Source organism: Poromitra crassiceps, assembly GCF_964638095.1.
Source record: "Poromitra crassiceps genome assembly, chromosome: 29".
Taxonomy (NCBI): Eukaryota; Metazoa; Chordata; class Actinopteri; order Beryciformes; family Melamphaidae; genus Poromitra; species Poromitra crassiceps.
This window is the reverse complement of record NC_139641.1, coordinates 7,264,648-7,278,320: the sequence shown is the minus strand read 5'-3', so window position 1 is coordinate 7,278,320 and position 13,673 is coordinate 7,264,648. Positions and strand designations below refer to the sequence as shown.

The 13,673-nt window shown below is 43.4% G+C and overlaps 1 protein-coding gene across 1 annotated transcript in view; it reads left to right on the top strand.

Annotated features, from left to right (window-relative positions):
- Positions 1-13,017, top strand: part of LOC310800022 (putative nuclease HARBI1) — a gene marked incomplete at both ends in the record, with an annotated part of 29,307 nt that extends 16,290 nt beyond the window's left edge. The window contains 4 exons of the mRNA XM_083662619.1: positions 11,710-11,859; positions 11,942-12,057; positions 12,442-12,553; positions 12,644-13,017. Of these exons, the coding sequence (XP_083518745.1) occupies positions 11,710-11,859; positions 11,942-12,057; positions 12,442-12,553; positions 12,644-13,017 (752 nt within the window). The remainder of the gene's footprint in view (positions 1-11,709; positions 11,860-11,941; positions 12,058-12,441; positions 12,554-12,643) is intronic.
- Positions 13,018-13,673: the final 656 nt, after the last annotated feature.

Sequence of the window (13,673 nt, the reverse complement as noted above, 5' to 3'; positions counted from 1 at the left end):
GCAGTATTGAGATTTTGACTATTTCTCCTAAATGGCACAGTGAAAATGGCTAATTTCATGAGAGTGTATACCCAGGGGTGTAGTGTACACAACCATGTCAGTCATGGTGTGGGATTATGGAGTTATGCGATTAGACAGTACTTAGAAAGTAAAAAAAACACATTTTTCATGTTCAGTATTGAGATTTTGACTGTATTTCTCCAAAATGGCACAGTGAAAATGGCTAATTTCATGAGAGTGTATACCCAGGGGTGTAGTGTACACAACCATGTGAGTCATGGTGTGGGATTATGGAGTTATGCGATTGTACAGTACCGGTACTTAGAAGTCTAAAAAAACACATTTTTCAACTTCAGTATTAAGATTTTGACTGTATTTCTCCAAAATGGCACAGTGAAAATGGCTAATTTCATGAGAGTGTATACCCAGGGGTGTAGTGTACACAACCATGTGAGTCATGGTGTGGGATTATGGAGTTATGCGATTGTACAGTACCGGTACTTAGAAGTCTAAAAAAACAAATTTTTCAAGTTCAGTATTAAGATTTTGACTGTATTTCTCCAAAATGGCACAGTGAAAATGGCTAATTTCATGAGAGTGTATACCCAGGGGTGTATTGTACACAACCATGTCAGTCATGGTGTGGGATTATGGAGTTATGCGATTGTACAGTACTTAGAAGTCTAAAAAAACACATTTTTCAAGTTCAGTATTGAGATTTTGACTGTATTTCTCCAAAATGGCACAGTGAAAATGGCTAATTTCATGAGAGTGTATACCCAGGGGTGTAGTGTACACAACCATGTCAGTCATGGTGTGGGATTATGGAGTTATGCGATTAGACAGTACTTAGAAAGTAAAAAAAACACATTTTTCATGTTCAGTATTGAGATTTTGACTGTATTTCTCCAAAATGGCACAGTGAAAATGGTTAATTTCATGAGAGTGTATACCCAGGGGTGTAGTGTACACAACCATGTGAGTCATGGTGTGGGATTATGGAGTTATGCGATTGTACAGTACTTAGAAGTCTAAAAAAACACATTTTTCAAGTGCAGTATTGAGATTTTGACTATTTCTCCTAAATGGCACAGTGAAAATGGCTAATTTCATGAGAGTGTATACCCAGGGGTGTAGTGTACACAACCATGTCAGTCATGGTGTGGGATTATGGAGTTATGCGATTAGACAGTACTTAGAAAGTAAAAAAAACACATTTTTCATGTTCAGTATTGAGATTTTGACTGTATTTCTCCAAAATGGCACAGTGAAAATGGCTAATTTCATGAGAGTGTATACCCAGGGGTGTAGTGTACACAACCATGTGAGTCATGGTGTGGGATTATGGAGTTATGCGATTGTACAGTACCGGTACTTAGAAGTCTAAAAAAACACATTTTTCAACTTCAGTATTAAGATTTTGACTGTATTTCTCCAAAATGGCACAGTGAAAATGGCTAATTTCATGAGAGTGTATACCCAGGGGTGTAGTGTACACAACCATGTGAGTCATGGTGTGGGATTATGGAGTTATGCGATTGTACAGTACCGGTACTTAGAAGTCTAAAAAAACAAATTTTTCAAGTTCAGTATTAAGATTTTGACTGTATTTCTCCAAAATGGCACAGTGAAAATGGCTAATTTCATGAGAGTGTATACCCAGGGGTGTATTGTACACAACCATGTGAGTCATGGTGTGGGATTATGGAGTTATGCGATTGTACAGTACCGGTACTTAGAAGTCTAAAAAAACACATTTTTCAAGTTCAGTATTGAGATTTTGACTGTATTTCTCCAAAATGGCACAGTGAAAATGGCTAATTTCATGAGAGTGTATACCCAGGGGTGTAGTGTACACAACCATGTCAGTCATGGTGTGGGATTATGGAGTTATGCGATTGTACAGTACTTAGAAGTCTAAAAAAACACATTTTTCAAGTTCAGTATTGAGATTTTGACTATTTCTCCAAAATGGCACAGTGAAAATGGCTAATTTCATGAGAGTGTATACCCAGGGGTGTAGTGTACACAACCATGTCAGTCATGGTGTGGGATTATGGAGTTATGCGATTGTACAGTACTTAGAATGTAAAAAAAACACATTTTTCAAGTTCAGTATTGAGATTTTGACTGTATTTCTCCAAAATGGCACAGTGAAAATGGCTAATTTCATGAGAGTGTATACCCAGGGGTGTATTGTACACAACCATCTGAGTCATGGTGTGGGATTATGGAGTTATGCGATTGTACAGTACCGGTACTTAGAAGTCTAAAAAAACACATTTTTCAAGTTCAGTATTGAGATTTTGACTGTATTTCTCCAAAATGGCACAGTGAAAATGGCTAATTTCATGAGAGTGTATACCCAGGGGTGTAGTGTACACAACCATGTCAGTCATGGTGTGGGATTATGGAGTTATGCGATTGTACAGTACTTAGAAGTCTAAAAAAACACATTTTTCAAGTTCAGTATTGAGATTTTGACTATTTCTCCAAAATGGCACAGTGAAAATGGCTAATTTCATGAGAGTGTATACCCAGGGGTGTAGTGTACACAACCATGTCAGTCATGGTGTGGGATTATGGAGTTATGCGATTGTACAGTACTTAGAATGTAAAAAAAACACATTTTTCAAGTTCAGTATTGAGATTTTGACTGTATTTCTCCAAAATGGCACAGTGAAAATGGCTAATTTCATGAGAGTGTATACCCAGGGGTGTAGTGTACACAACCATGTGAGTCATGGTGTGGGATTATGGAGTTATGCGATTGTACAGTACCGGTACTTAGAAGTCTAAAAAAACACATTTTTCAAGTTCAGTATTAAGATTTTGACTGTATTTCTCCAAAATGGCACAGTGAAAATGGCTAATTTCATGAGAGTGTATACCCAGGGGTGTAGTGTACACAACCATGTCAGTCATGGTGTGGGATTATGGAGTTATGCGATTGTACAGTACCGGTACTTAGAAGTCTAAAAAAACACATTTTTCAAGTTCAGTATTGAGATTTTGACTGTATTTCTCCAAAATGGCACAGTGAAAATGGCTAATTTCATGAGAGTGTATACCCAGGGGTGTAGTGTACACAACCATGTGAGTCATGGTGTGGGATTATGGAGTTATGCGATTGTACAGTACTTAGAAGTCTAAAAAAACACATTTTTCAAGTTCAGTATTGAGATTTTGACTATTTCTCCAAAATGGCACAGTGAAAATGGCTAATTTCATGAGAGTGTATACCCAGGGGTGTAGTGTACACAACCATGTCAGTCATGGTGTGGGATTATGGAGTTATGCGATTGTACAGTACTTAGAAGTCTAAAAAAACACATTTTTCAAGTTCAGTATTGAGATTTTGACTGTATTTCTCCAAAATGGCACAGTGAAAATGGCTAATTTCATGAGAGTGTATACCCAGGGGTGTAGTGTACACAACCATGTGAGTCATGGTGTGGGATTATGGAGTTATGCGATTGTACAGTACCGGTACTTAGAAGTCTAAAAAAACACATTTTTCAAGTTCAGTATTGAGATTTTGACTGTATTTCTCCAAAATGGCACAGTGAAAATGGCTAATTTCATGAGAGTGTATACCCAGGGGTGTAGTGTACACAACCATGTGAGTCATGGTGTGGGATTATGGAGTTATAAGATTGTACAGTACTTCGAAAGTCGGAACAAACACCAAATCTGTGTGGTCTAGACTGGAGTCGAATCGTGCTTTTATTTTGAAAAACCAGTCCCGGAAATGCCGGTTTTTCGCCATCTTGTTGAGAGCATCAACATGATAGTACCAAGCGAAACTCCTGCTACGATCGTTCAATAAGGTAGGACTTTTGTGACATATTCAACAGTCATTCAATACACTGTTTGTTGTAATGTCGATCTAAGGATCGCTGAATTGTGACACTCGACTTTTTAGCCCGCTCCGAACACCCGTGAAGCAGCAGTACCGTTACGGCACGAATAGACACGCATCAAAAACCAAGTGTCGGCTGGCTTGACTGTGGTTTCGCGAACGTCGGCTCAGTTGACCGCAGTTCAATATCCCCATTTCTCTCGCGCCTTCGGTCACACACAGTATGCGACACCGTGTGCAGTTCTGGATTAGCTTAGCACGAGCTTTTTACCTCTAGGGCTCGCAGTTACGCTTCAAAACTCATGAAAGTGGTCCTCATGTGTGAAGATTATCCCGCTGAACCATTGGTTCGCGTTTGATTAAACTTGCGTTGCCCACAGACATTATTTGAAGCATCGCGCCAAAAACCCATTCAAAAATCCCATAGACAGAAACAGTGAAGAACCAGGAAGTTCGGGACTTCCGCATTCAGCCTACAAAAATACGTCATCCCTGGAGCTCTCTATAGACCAGCCTGATTATCACTTCAAAAGAAAATAGAGAGTGGCAACATGTTGCTGGCTGTGGTGAATGCAGTGAGCGCAACAGAGGGGGAGGAAAAGTGATCCGATTTGGAGATGAAGGGAAAAAAGGGGGATTTGGTTGGATATAATCAGAATGTCATGTGTATTATAACATTGCATCATGTATTAATCACTGTATTCACTTGGCAGCTCCGAGGCGTGGCTCTCCTGCCCTCCTCTTGTGCCAAATGTGCACAGACGCAGGCAACCTGCCTGTCACCATGGATTCTCTGATTTCTGTTGTTTAAAAAAATGATCTGTAATCTCTGTCATCTGCTCGCTAATTATGTGTCAATTATGTTCTTATCCCTGTTCAATCAAAGAGGATAACGTGAAGTGTGAATGTCGCATTTTGGCACTCGCATCTCATCGCGTCCGACACCTGACATCAACGATGACATCAACGACGTGTTATTTGATATAGTCTATTGTAGATTTATTTCTTATTTTTCTTAGATTGACATTATCATGCAGTTTTGAGGATAAAGCCACATCTCCCTACAAGTCTGAGAATACAGGAAAGGTAGAACAATGAAAGGAATATCGCCTTCTCTTATGCCTCTTATTGAGCCTATACGAGGGCTCAGCTGAGCAGCATTTTGGTAAACAAACCGCTTCACTGGCACCACTTTCAGACAGACACGGTTCTGGCTCTGGTTCCGTTCTGCAGTCTCAGAACTTTGGTGCTTTCTAGCGAACCAGCCCGCGTTCACACCAGTTTAAGCGGAACCAAAGTGGGAGGACATTATTCGGTAGTCCTTCTTCAGTTTATTAAGTTGATTAATTATTTGGTCTGGCGTTCGAGTGAACCCAGCCTTGGCCCTCTCTTCCGCAAGTTCGGCATACGACTTGCTCTTTCTTGTACTGCTTTCTAGCTTTTCTTGAGATTCGGTAGATGCCCAAATCGCCACTAAACATTTGGTTTCCTCAGCAGACCACTGCAAATTATTTTTCTCCATGTTGTCACTGCCTTCTTCTCCTTCCTGCTCGTTTTCACAGCCTAGAATGAGACACGCGCACTGATGATGTCACGGTTCCCAAGGAAAAAACAACTATTTTTTGGTTCCGCTGAGAACCAACTTTTCAGGTTCCGAACCAATCATTTTTTTGGTCTGAACGCGCCGGCGGGTTAAAATTTGGGTTCGGGAACTGGAAGCGGCACGGAGCCCTGCCGGTGTGAAAGCCCAGTGGGTGGCAACGGCAATGGAACCCTATGGAGCACAAGTGGCGCGAGGCGTGAGTGTCTGACTCTAGCCGGCTTGACTCTTTACATTTTTAAAACTGCGACAGTTCACGCAACTTTAACACGACATGCATATATTACACATCAAACTCTTGAGCTACTTCTGCTCTCACTCAGAATGTATAATATATGCACAAGTGTTAAAGTTGCGTGAACTGTCGCAGTTTTTAAAATGTAAACAGAGTTAGCCAGCTAGAGTCTGACACTCAAGCCGATCGCGCCACTTGTGCTCCATAGGGTTCCATGGGGTTCCTCTGCCTTTCCGAAGCCCTGCCACTCCGAACGTTAACTTCCATTATTCGGACTGGTGGTCGTTCACCTTAGAAGCCGCAATGCCGACCTTAGGTTTAGGCGTGGGGGTGGGAGAGGTTAGGTTTTGGGTTAGGGTCTGGGGGAGGTTAGGTTTAGGCATGGGGGGAGGTTAGGTTTGGCGTGGGGGCTGGGAGAGGTTAGTGAAAAACGGGGAATATAGAACCCTTTCTGAGTGCCGATATTTCGGAGTGGCAGAACGTCGGAGTGGCAGCATGTAACCTTATGTATGTATATAATATAAAGATTTTATCTTTTAATATTTCCTCTTATTATAGATAATAATTAGGCCTACAACTTTCACCTAATCATTTTCACTTTGATAGGCTATGGCAGGGGCACTCAATTAAAAGTCATAGAGGTCCAGTTAGAGAAAATGTCCTCAAGCAAAGGTCCAGAACATTGTAACGTACAGTAGCTTGCGTTATGATTCAGTGCCATTGAACTTAGGCTACTTCAATGATTGCAGTAGCCTAATGGTACAATGTCTGTATGTAGTCAACAACTGACTGTTGAATCAAAATAAACATCAACAATGTTTATTTAGTTTTCATATTTAACTGGATTAATTATAAATAACTAGCCTACACTAATAATAAATACACGTTCTTTTCTCATTTCAAGTGAAAATAATGGCTGCATTTAAAAATAACATACAACAGAGTGCTTTGAAAAAATGTGCATCTTAAAAGTGCTTTAATTTTAGAAAAAAAATCCCCTTTTCTTCCCTTTCCTCCACCTTTTCTATTGAGAGAAGTGAGCTCCCTATCTGTCTGTCTATCTATCTATCTATCCATCTATCTGTCTATCTATCTATCTATCTATCTATCTATCTATCTATCTATCTATCTATCTATCTATCTATCTATCTATCTGTCTATCCGTCTGTCTGTCTGTCTGTCTGTCTGTCTGTCTCAGTGTCTGTCTGTCTGTCTGTCTGTCTGTCTGTCTATCGATCGTTCGCAATGCAAACGTCACATGCCGTTGGGCAGTGAATGTGTGAGTGTGTCCTCAGTCTGGACTTGAGTGTGTTTGCTCGTGTGGCGCTTTCATAGACATTAGACAGGTTAGGATCGCATCGCACTTCACATGAGACAGACTGCCTGGTTTTGAGCTGCCCGTGAGAACAATGAATGAACATGAGTCTGCCTACTCCGGATTAAAACTAAATCTTTGTTTTTGCGGTCTACTCGTTTCTTTTGAGCAAGCCATGTGAAATGACTTCTATCTCTCGCATTTCTCCGAGTCTCTCGCCTCTACTCCGTCCGTCGGTGTGTCACTGACACTCTTGCCTGCAGCACTGGAACAGGCAGAATCGAATCGGATATTTGATTGGCTGAGTAGCATCACATGTGATGATTTAGAGCGCATACATTGGTCTGTGAGCTTCCTGGCAGATAAACCAGTACCGTAAAGGCTAGAAAACCATGTGCCGGTTAAAATAGAAACGCTCCGTGAAATGTAACAATTCTCAATGATTTGTAGGTTATAGGGCTCGGTCCGGATAGGACGGCGTCTGGGTCCGGATGCGGACCGGAGTCCGGACTTTGAGGATCGCTGGGCTATGGCATATTAGCATGTGTTGTCTATTGGGCTAATTTTAAAGCCCCAATAAGCATTTTTTTCACCTTAATATAACAGCTTTTTAGTCATTGGAGATGGTACAGTGACTTATAACAGAGAGAATGTCGCTTCTGGTGAAAATGGTGAAATAGAGAATCCTTTGTCCTGAAGATCTGTGTGTGCTACCTTGTGGGTTACATGCTGCCACTCCGACGTGCTGCCACTCCGACGTTCTGCCACTCCGAAATATTGCCACTCAGAAATCCCACCACTCCGATTTCCATAAGGTCCGCCACTCCGAACTTGATTTGACTGTCTGTGAAAGCTGCTGTATAAACATAACTTATTTATTTACTTAGTGGTGAAAGGAAAACCGAGGCGGTGTGCAGCGTGTCGGTGGAGCTGGAGCTAACCCCAGCCCCACGCCAAACCTAACCTCCCCCCATGCCTGAACCTAACCTCCCCCAGACCCTAACCCAAAACCTAACCTCTCCCACCCCCACGCCTAAACCTAAGGTGGGCATTGCGGGTGGTCGGCATAGCGGGTGGACACTACAAAAACAGTAGTAGCCTAATCAAGTAGGCTAAATAGCCTTCAGAAAGCATCAGTACATTTGTGCCATATTACCACACAATATCCAAACTTCGGAATGGCGGCTCCTTTAGAAAAACGAGGAAGGGCCGACATTTCGAATAATGAAGGCAGGAATTTTCGTAATGGTGGGACCTATGAAAAAAAGGTGAACGACTGCCAGTCCGAATAATGGAAGTTAACGTTCGGAGTGGCAGGGCTTCGGAAAGGCAGACAGTTACCCTACCTTGTGCCTTAGGTGCAATTATCACAATGTCGTCTCTATTGGTCAGGTAACCGTCTGCCTTTCCGAAACCCTGCCACTCCGAACGTTAACTTCCATTACTCGGACTGGCGGTCCTTCACCTTTTTTTCATAGGTCCCACCATTACGAAAATTCCTGCCTTCATTGTTCGAAATGTCATCTATGCGAGACTGGATAGCACTGGGTGTGCGTCTTCACTTTCACAAAGTCTCCTCATTTTTTTGTAAATTTCATTTTTTGGACCTTTTCACAACCTGAAAACCATAAACACAGACAGTCACAGACAGTAGGTGCGCGTCACAGAGCAGAATGCGGGAAGATACGGGGCGAGTCTTGGAAACCATCAAATAAAACATAAAGAAAACGAGTGGTGCCGACCAGGAGGAACGTGACGACAGGGGAGAGCCGGGAGGGGAGCCGCCTGAACAGCCAAAAAGTAAGCACAGAAAACACATGTACCCAGACTGAATGGGAAAGCGACACGCTGGCTGAGATCACAGAGTTGAAAAATCATGCCAAGTCCAAAAAGTAGTCTGTGTCAGCCGCAGTCCCCCCACCCCAGTGCGGCGCGCGTGCGATAATTTGGGATCATGTCTATGTTCCCCGGGTTCTATGTTCCCCGGGTTCTATATTCCCCGTTTTTCACTAACCTCTCCCAGCCCCAAACGCCAAACCTAACCTCCCCCCATGCCTAAACCTAACCTCCCCCAGACCCTAACCCAAAACCTAACCTCTCCCACCCCCACGCCTAAACCTAAGGTCGGCATTGCGGGTGGTCGGCATAGCGGGTGGACACCATTTGGGAAAAACGGGGAACATAGGACCCGGGGAACATAGGGATGACCCCGATAATTTCACTCCAAAAACGATAATTTTGACCCTCTGGTACGATAATTCAACATTTGCCATCTGGCAACACTGTGTCTGAACGAGGTTCAGCTGCCTGAACGTGAACTGGAAGTCAAATCAAGTTCGGAGTGGCGGGATTTCTGAGTGGCAATATTTCTGAGTGCCGATATTTCTGAGTGGCGGAACGTCGGAGTGGCAGCACGTCGGAATGGCGGCATGTAACCGATGCACTGCATGAGTGCATCAGATGCACTGGCACTCTTGTGTTTAGTCCGTTTCGCTTTCACACAACAAACGAACCGCGCCAGGGTTCACTTGGAAGCGAACCGAGACCCACGTTTTCAAGCGCGCCAGAGTTCGTTTGTTTGTTTCCGCAACAGAGTTCATTTGCGCTTTCACACCATCCCAAACGAACCGCACTATCCGAGTTAACAAACTCTGGCGCGGTTAAAGCGGACTAAACAGCTTATGTGAAAGCGACCTTAGACATGGTCCAAAATTAGTACAGCCAGCAGCCAAATGCTGGTAAAAGTGGCTGGTAGATTTGCTTCACTCACCATCCAAGAGAACAATGGTAATGTATTGAGTGGCTATTTGGTGGACAAAAAAAAGTGAATTTTGTTGCCTTTATGGAGATACAGGTGAAGTTATGTATTGTTATTGTGCTGTTGGCTTTGAGTTCAGGTGTGACTCTGAAGGTCCTTGCACATAGAGTCCGTTTTTTCGTCCGAAATTGACGCACGAAAAAAATAAAAATACGACCTCATTTGTGTCAATCATCATTGACACACCGAGTCCGACAATTACGTCCGTCATTTAAGTTTTCGGACGAGGTTCGATTTTCTGCGTTTTTCCGCATCCATGAAATCGTTTTGACAGGTGTTTGACCACCCAGAGCTGCCGTAGTGTTGCTATTCACAATGAAAAATGGCATCTGAGAAGTTAATTCAGTTCGTCTCCCAGCACAAAGCATTTTATGGCAAAGCAGGAATACAGAGATTCAGAATTAAAAGACAGAATGTGCCGGGTGATTGCAGACCAGCTTGGAATGCGGGACACGGTGTGTGTGTGTGTGTGTGTGTGTGTGTGTGTGTGTGTGTATGGGGAAGGGGGGGGGGGGGGAGGAGAGAGACAGAGAGCCACACAGACTGGATCGCGGTAGTTTTCTTTTCGTTGCGAATCTTCGCAACGAATATTGGATAATTAACGCATCGGACTCAGTGGGCAAGGTATCTGTGCGTGACGTGTTTTTTTCGGATGACGGATTAAAAAAACGCAGCGAACAATTCGGACTCTGTGTGCAAGAACCTTGACTGTGATGTAAATCCTGTTGAGTAAAGTGAATGTATGCCTTAGTTCTCATTGTGTGTCCAGGCCCAGGGGTCCATCATGTCATAATCCACCTATGCCAACACATTGATTTAGAATCTTTATTTTAGATGGAAAATATCACTCACAAATGCAAATAGGCGACCAAGAAGCCACACATACATTGGAGACCATCTGTCCCAAGAACAGCAAAGCCATCCAAACTATTTGTAAAGATTTAAAGATTGTAATGCCTGTAGTTACTGGAGCAGGCTTATGTGTTCATTGCTTGTTGCATTCTTTTACTTCTGTCAATGAAGTTATAGCAGCCTACTTGTTGATCAATTACTGTATATGCTGAATGACACCAAGCGACCGTTTAAACATTTTCCTCAAATATTTTCTTCCCTTCAGAATCAGGACTGTAAAGAGCCAATGTTTACCATTGTGTATTTGCTGGTGTAACAAGTTGTTCTACCAGCAAATACACAATGGTAAACATTGGCTCTTTATGGGGTAAATGCCATTGGGTAAATGGCATTTGTTATTAACTGCCATTTACCATCAAAAATGTAGGCTACATTGTACTGAATGAAGCAAATGTTTGATGCAACCACGTGCAAATAGTGGAGTAGATCCCACATCAGCTGCACAACAAATGTTCCAAAACCAGAGGCCTGTACTACGAAGCTAGTTTAATGCCTTATCCGAGTAAGTTTGAGTTTAAACCTGGTTTAGCCGTACTACAAAGCAAGTTAACTTTCAATCACCATGGCAACTGACGCTGCAAAGCTAACCTGGTCGCGACCAGGTTAGCTTCAGAGGATGAGATCAACCCTTTAAAGGTACCGCCCATGAACCAATGAGCTCCATGGAAAATCAGCGTCTTCGAGATGGCCAACCCCTTCGGAGAAGAAATCTATGAGGAAGGAGCAAGGATCGTGAGGGGAGCGTTACGAAGGGAAAGAATATTTCGCGTCCGCCAAGACCCATTTAATTACACAGATGACTATTTATACGAGAGGTATCGTTTCTCCAGTGAGGGTCTACGATATCTGTGTGATTTGCTCGAGCCATACCTCGCTAATGTGACCCGCCGTAGCCAAGCCCTTACAGTACCACATATGATATGCATCGCCCTGCGTTTTTTTGCGTCTGGGACCTTCATGTATTCAGTCGGGGATGCCGAAAACCTCAGCAAGAACACAGTTTGCAAGACCATTCATAAAGTAGCCCGTGTCCTAACCCAGCTGCTGCCCGGATTCGTCATTTTCCCTGGCCACTTGCCCACGCTGGCCATAAAAGAAGGCTTTTATGACATTGCAGGTAACTCATTTGACTCCATCTCTAGGCTATATTGTAGACCCCATGACTCATGTATATTAAATGCAGCCTACTCCTGTCATAGGCTTCCCCAGAGTGCTCGGTTGCATAGACTGCACGCACATCCCCATCTCCGCACCTCTGGGTGAAAACGAAGGGGACTATGTGAACCGCAAGTCATTTCACAGCCTCAACATCCAGGTAAATCCTGCAATGATCATTTGCCATGCACAACGCACATTTTACATTGAAGTTGCACATCAATAGCTTCATCTTCAAGCATGTATGATTTTCCATTCCATATTTTGGAGGAATTCACATAGCCTACCTCATTGCACGCATTTGTGTCAGATACATATCACTGTGATGTGCATGTGACTAACACTTAACGTCCCCCTGGGGAATAAATTAACCAATAACGATATGCTATTTGTTGGGTCATAGCCTACCACATTGCCTTAGACAGATCATTCATATGGAAATATTCACACAGTACAGCACATAATGTCATTCCCTCCACCTTGCCGTCAATGCACATTGAAATCCTGTTATGTGGAAGTAAATGTAACCCAAATGCTTTTGTAGATGACTTGTGACCACCAATACCTAATCACCAGCCTGGATGCCAAGTGGCCAGGGTCAGTTCATGACTCCCGGATCTTCAGGGAGTCCACACTGTGCCACAGATTTGAGCAAGGTATGTGGAAAATATACATTTAATATAATTTTGAGTCATGCATTCCCCAAACTGCAATGTGATACTGATGTTGGCAATATTCCTTCTCAGGGCTGTTCAGTGGAGTGCTCCTTGGGGACCGGGGGTATGCCTGCCAGTCATTTCTTATGACCCCATATCCTGACCCTGAGGTCGGGCCACAAACCCGTTTCAATGTGGCCCATAGCAGGACCAGGGTCAGGATTGAAAATGCTTTTGGGATCCTGAAGGCCCGCTTCACCTGCCTCCAGGAGCTCAGGGTTGTCCCGGACCGGGCATGCAGGATCGTAGCAGCGTGTGTGGTGCTCCACAATATAGCCACCATAAGGAGGGAGAGAGTCCCTCTTGAGGACCCACAGCCCCCTGACGTGGTAGACCCCATCACACTGGACTACCCAACTGGAAGGGCTGTCAGGGAGGGCATCACACTGCAATTTTTTACATGAACTAAAATGACTGAATGGTTCTGCTACTGTGTTTTTCCCCAGGTTTTGTGCTGAAGGTCCCAGATGCAAAAAATCACAGGGCGAGACATATCTGTGGCACTGTAAGGGCATGGCTACTGCGGCTCACATTTGCGAGGTATGGCTTGAGAAAATTACGCAGATACCGTAGACCCTCACTGGAGAAGCGGTATCTCTCGTATAAATTGTTCTTCTGTGTAATTAAATGGGTCTGAAAAAAATGTGACACACTTGTTGTATTTTGTCTTTATTTAATTTTAAATGCATGATTGCGTTCCTCTTCTGCTGCTTCATTCCTGTGAAGAAATTAGGGAAATGGTGAACTGTTTGACAGTGTGGGTGGGGGATGAAATCATGGAAATAAGTGTCAACTGATTTACCTTATTTTTGGCCTCCAATGCCTTCAACTCCAGCATGGTCTTTTTGATGAGGAGCGTTTTGTGCTGCCTCTCCACATTCTCATGCCACTGACGTTCCTGTGAAGACATTAGGGAAATGCTTAGTGGGTGGGGGATGAAAGCATGGAAATAAGTGTGTCCACTGATTTACCTTATTTTTAGCCTCCAATTCCTCCACCTCCAGCATGGTCTTTCGGATGATGAGGTCTTTGTGCTGCCTCTCCGCATCCCGAGTCCACT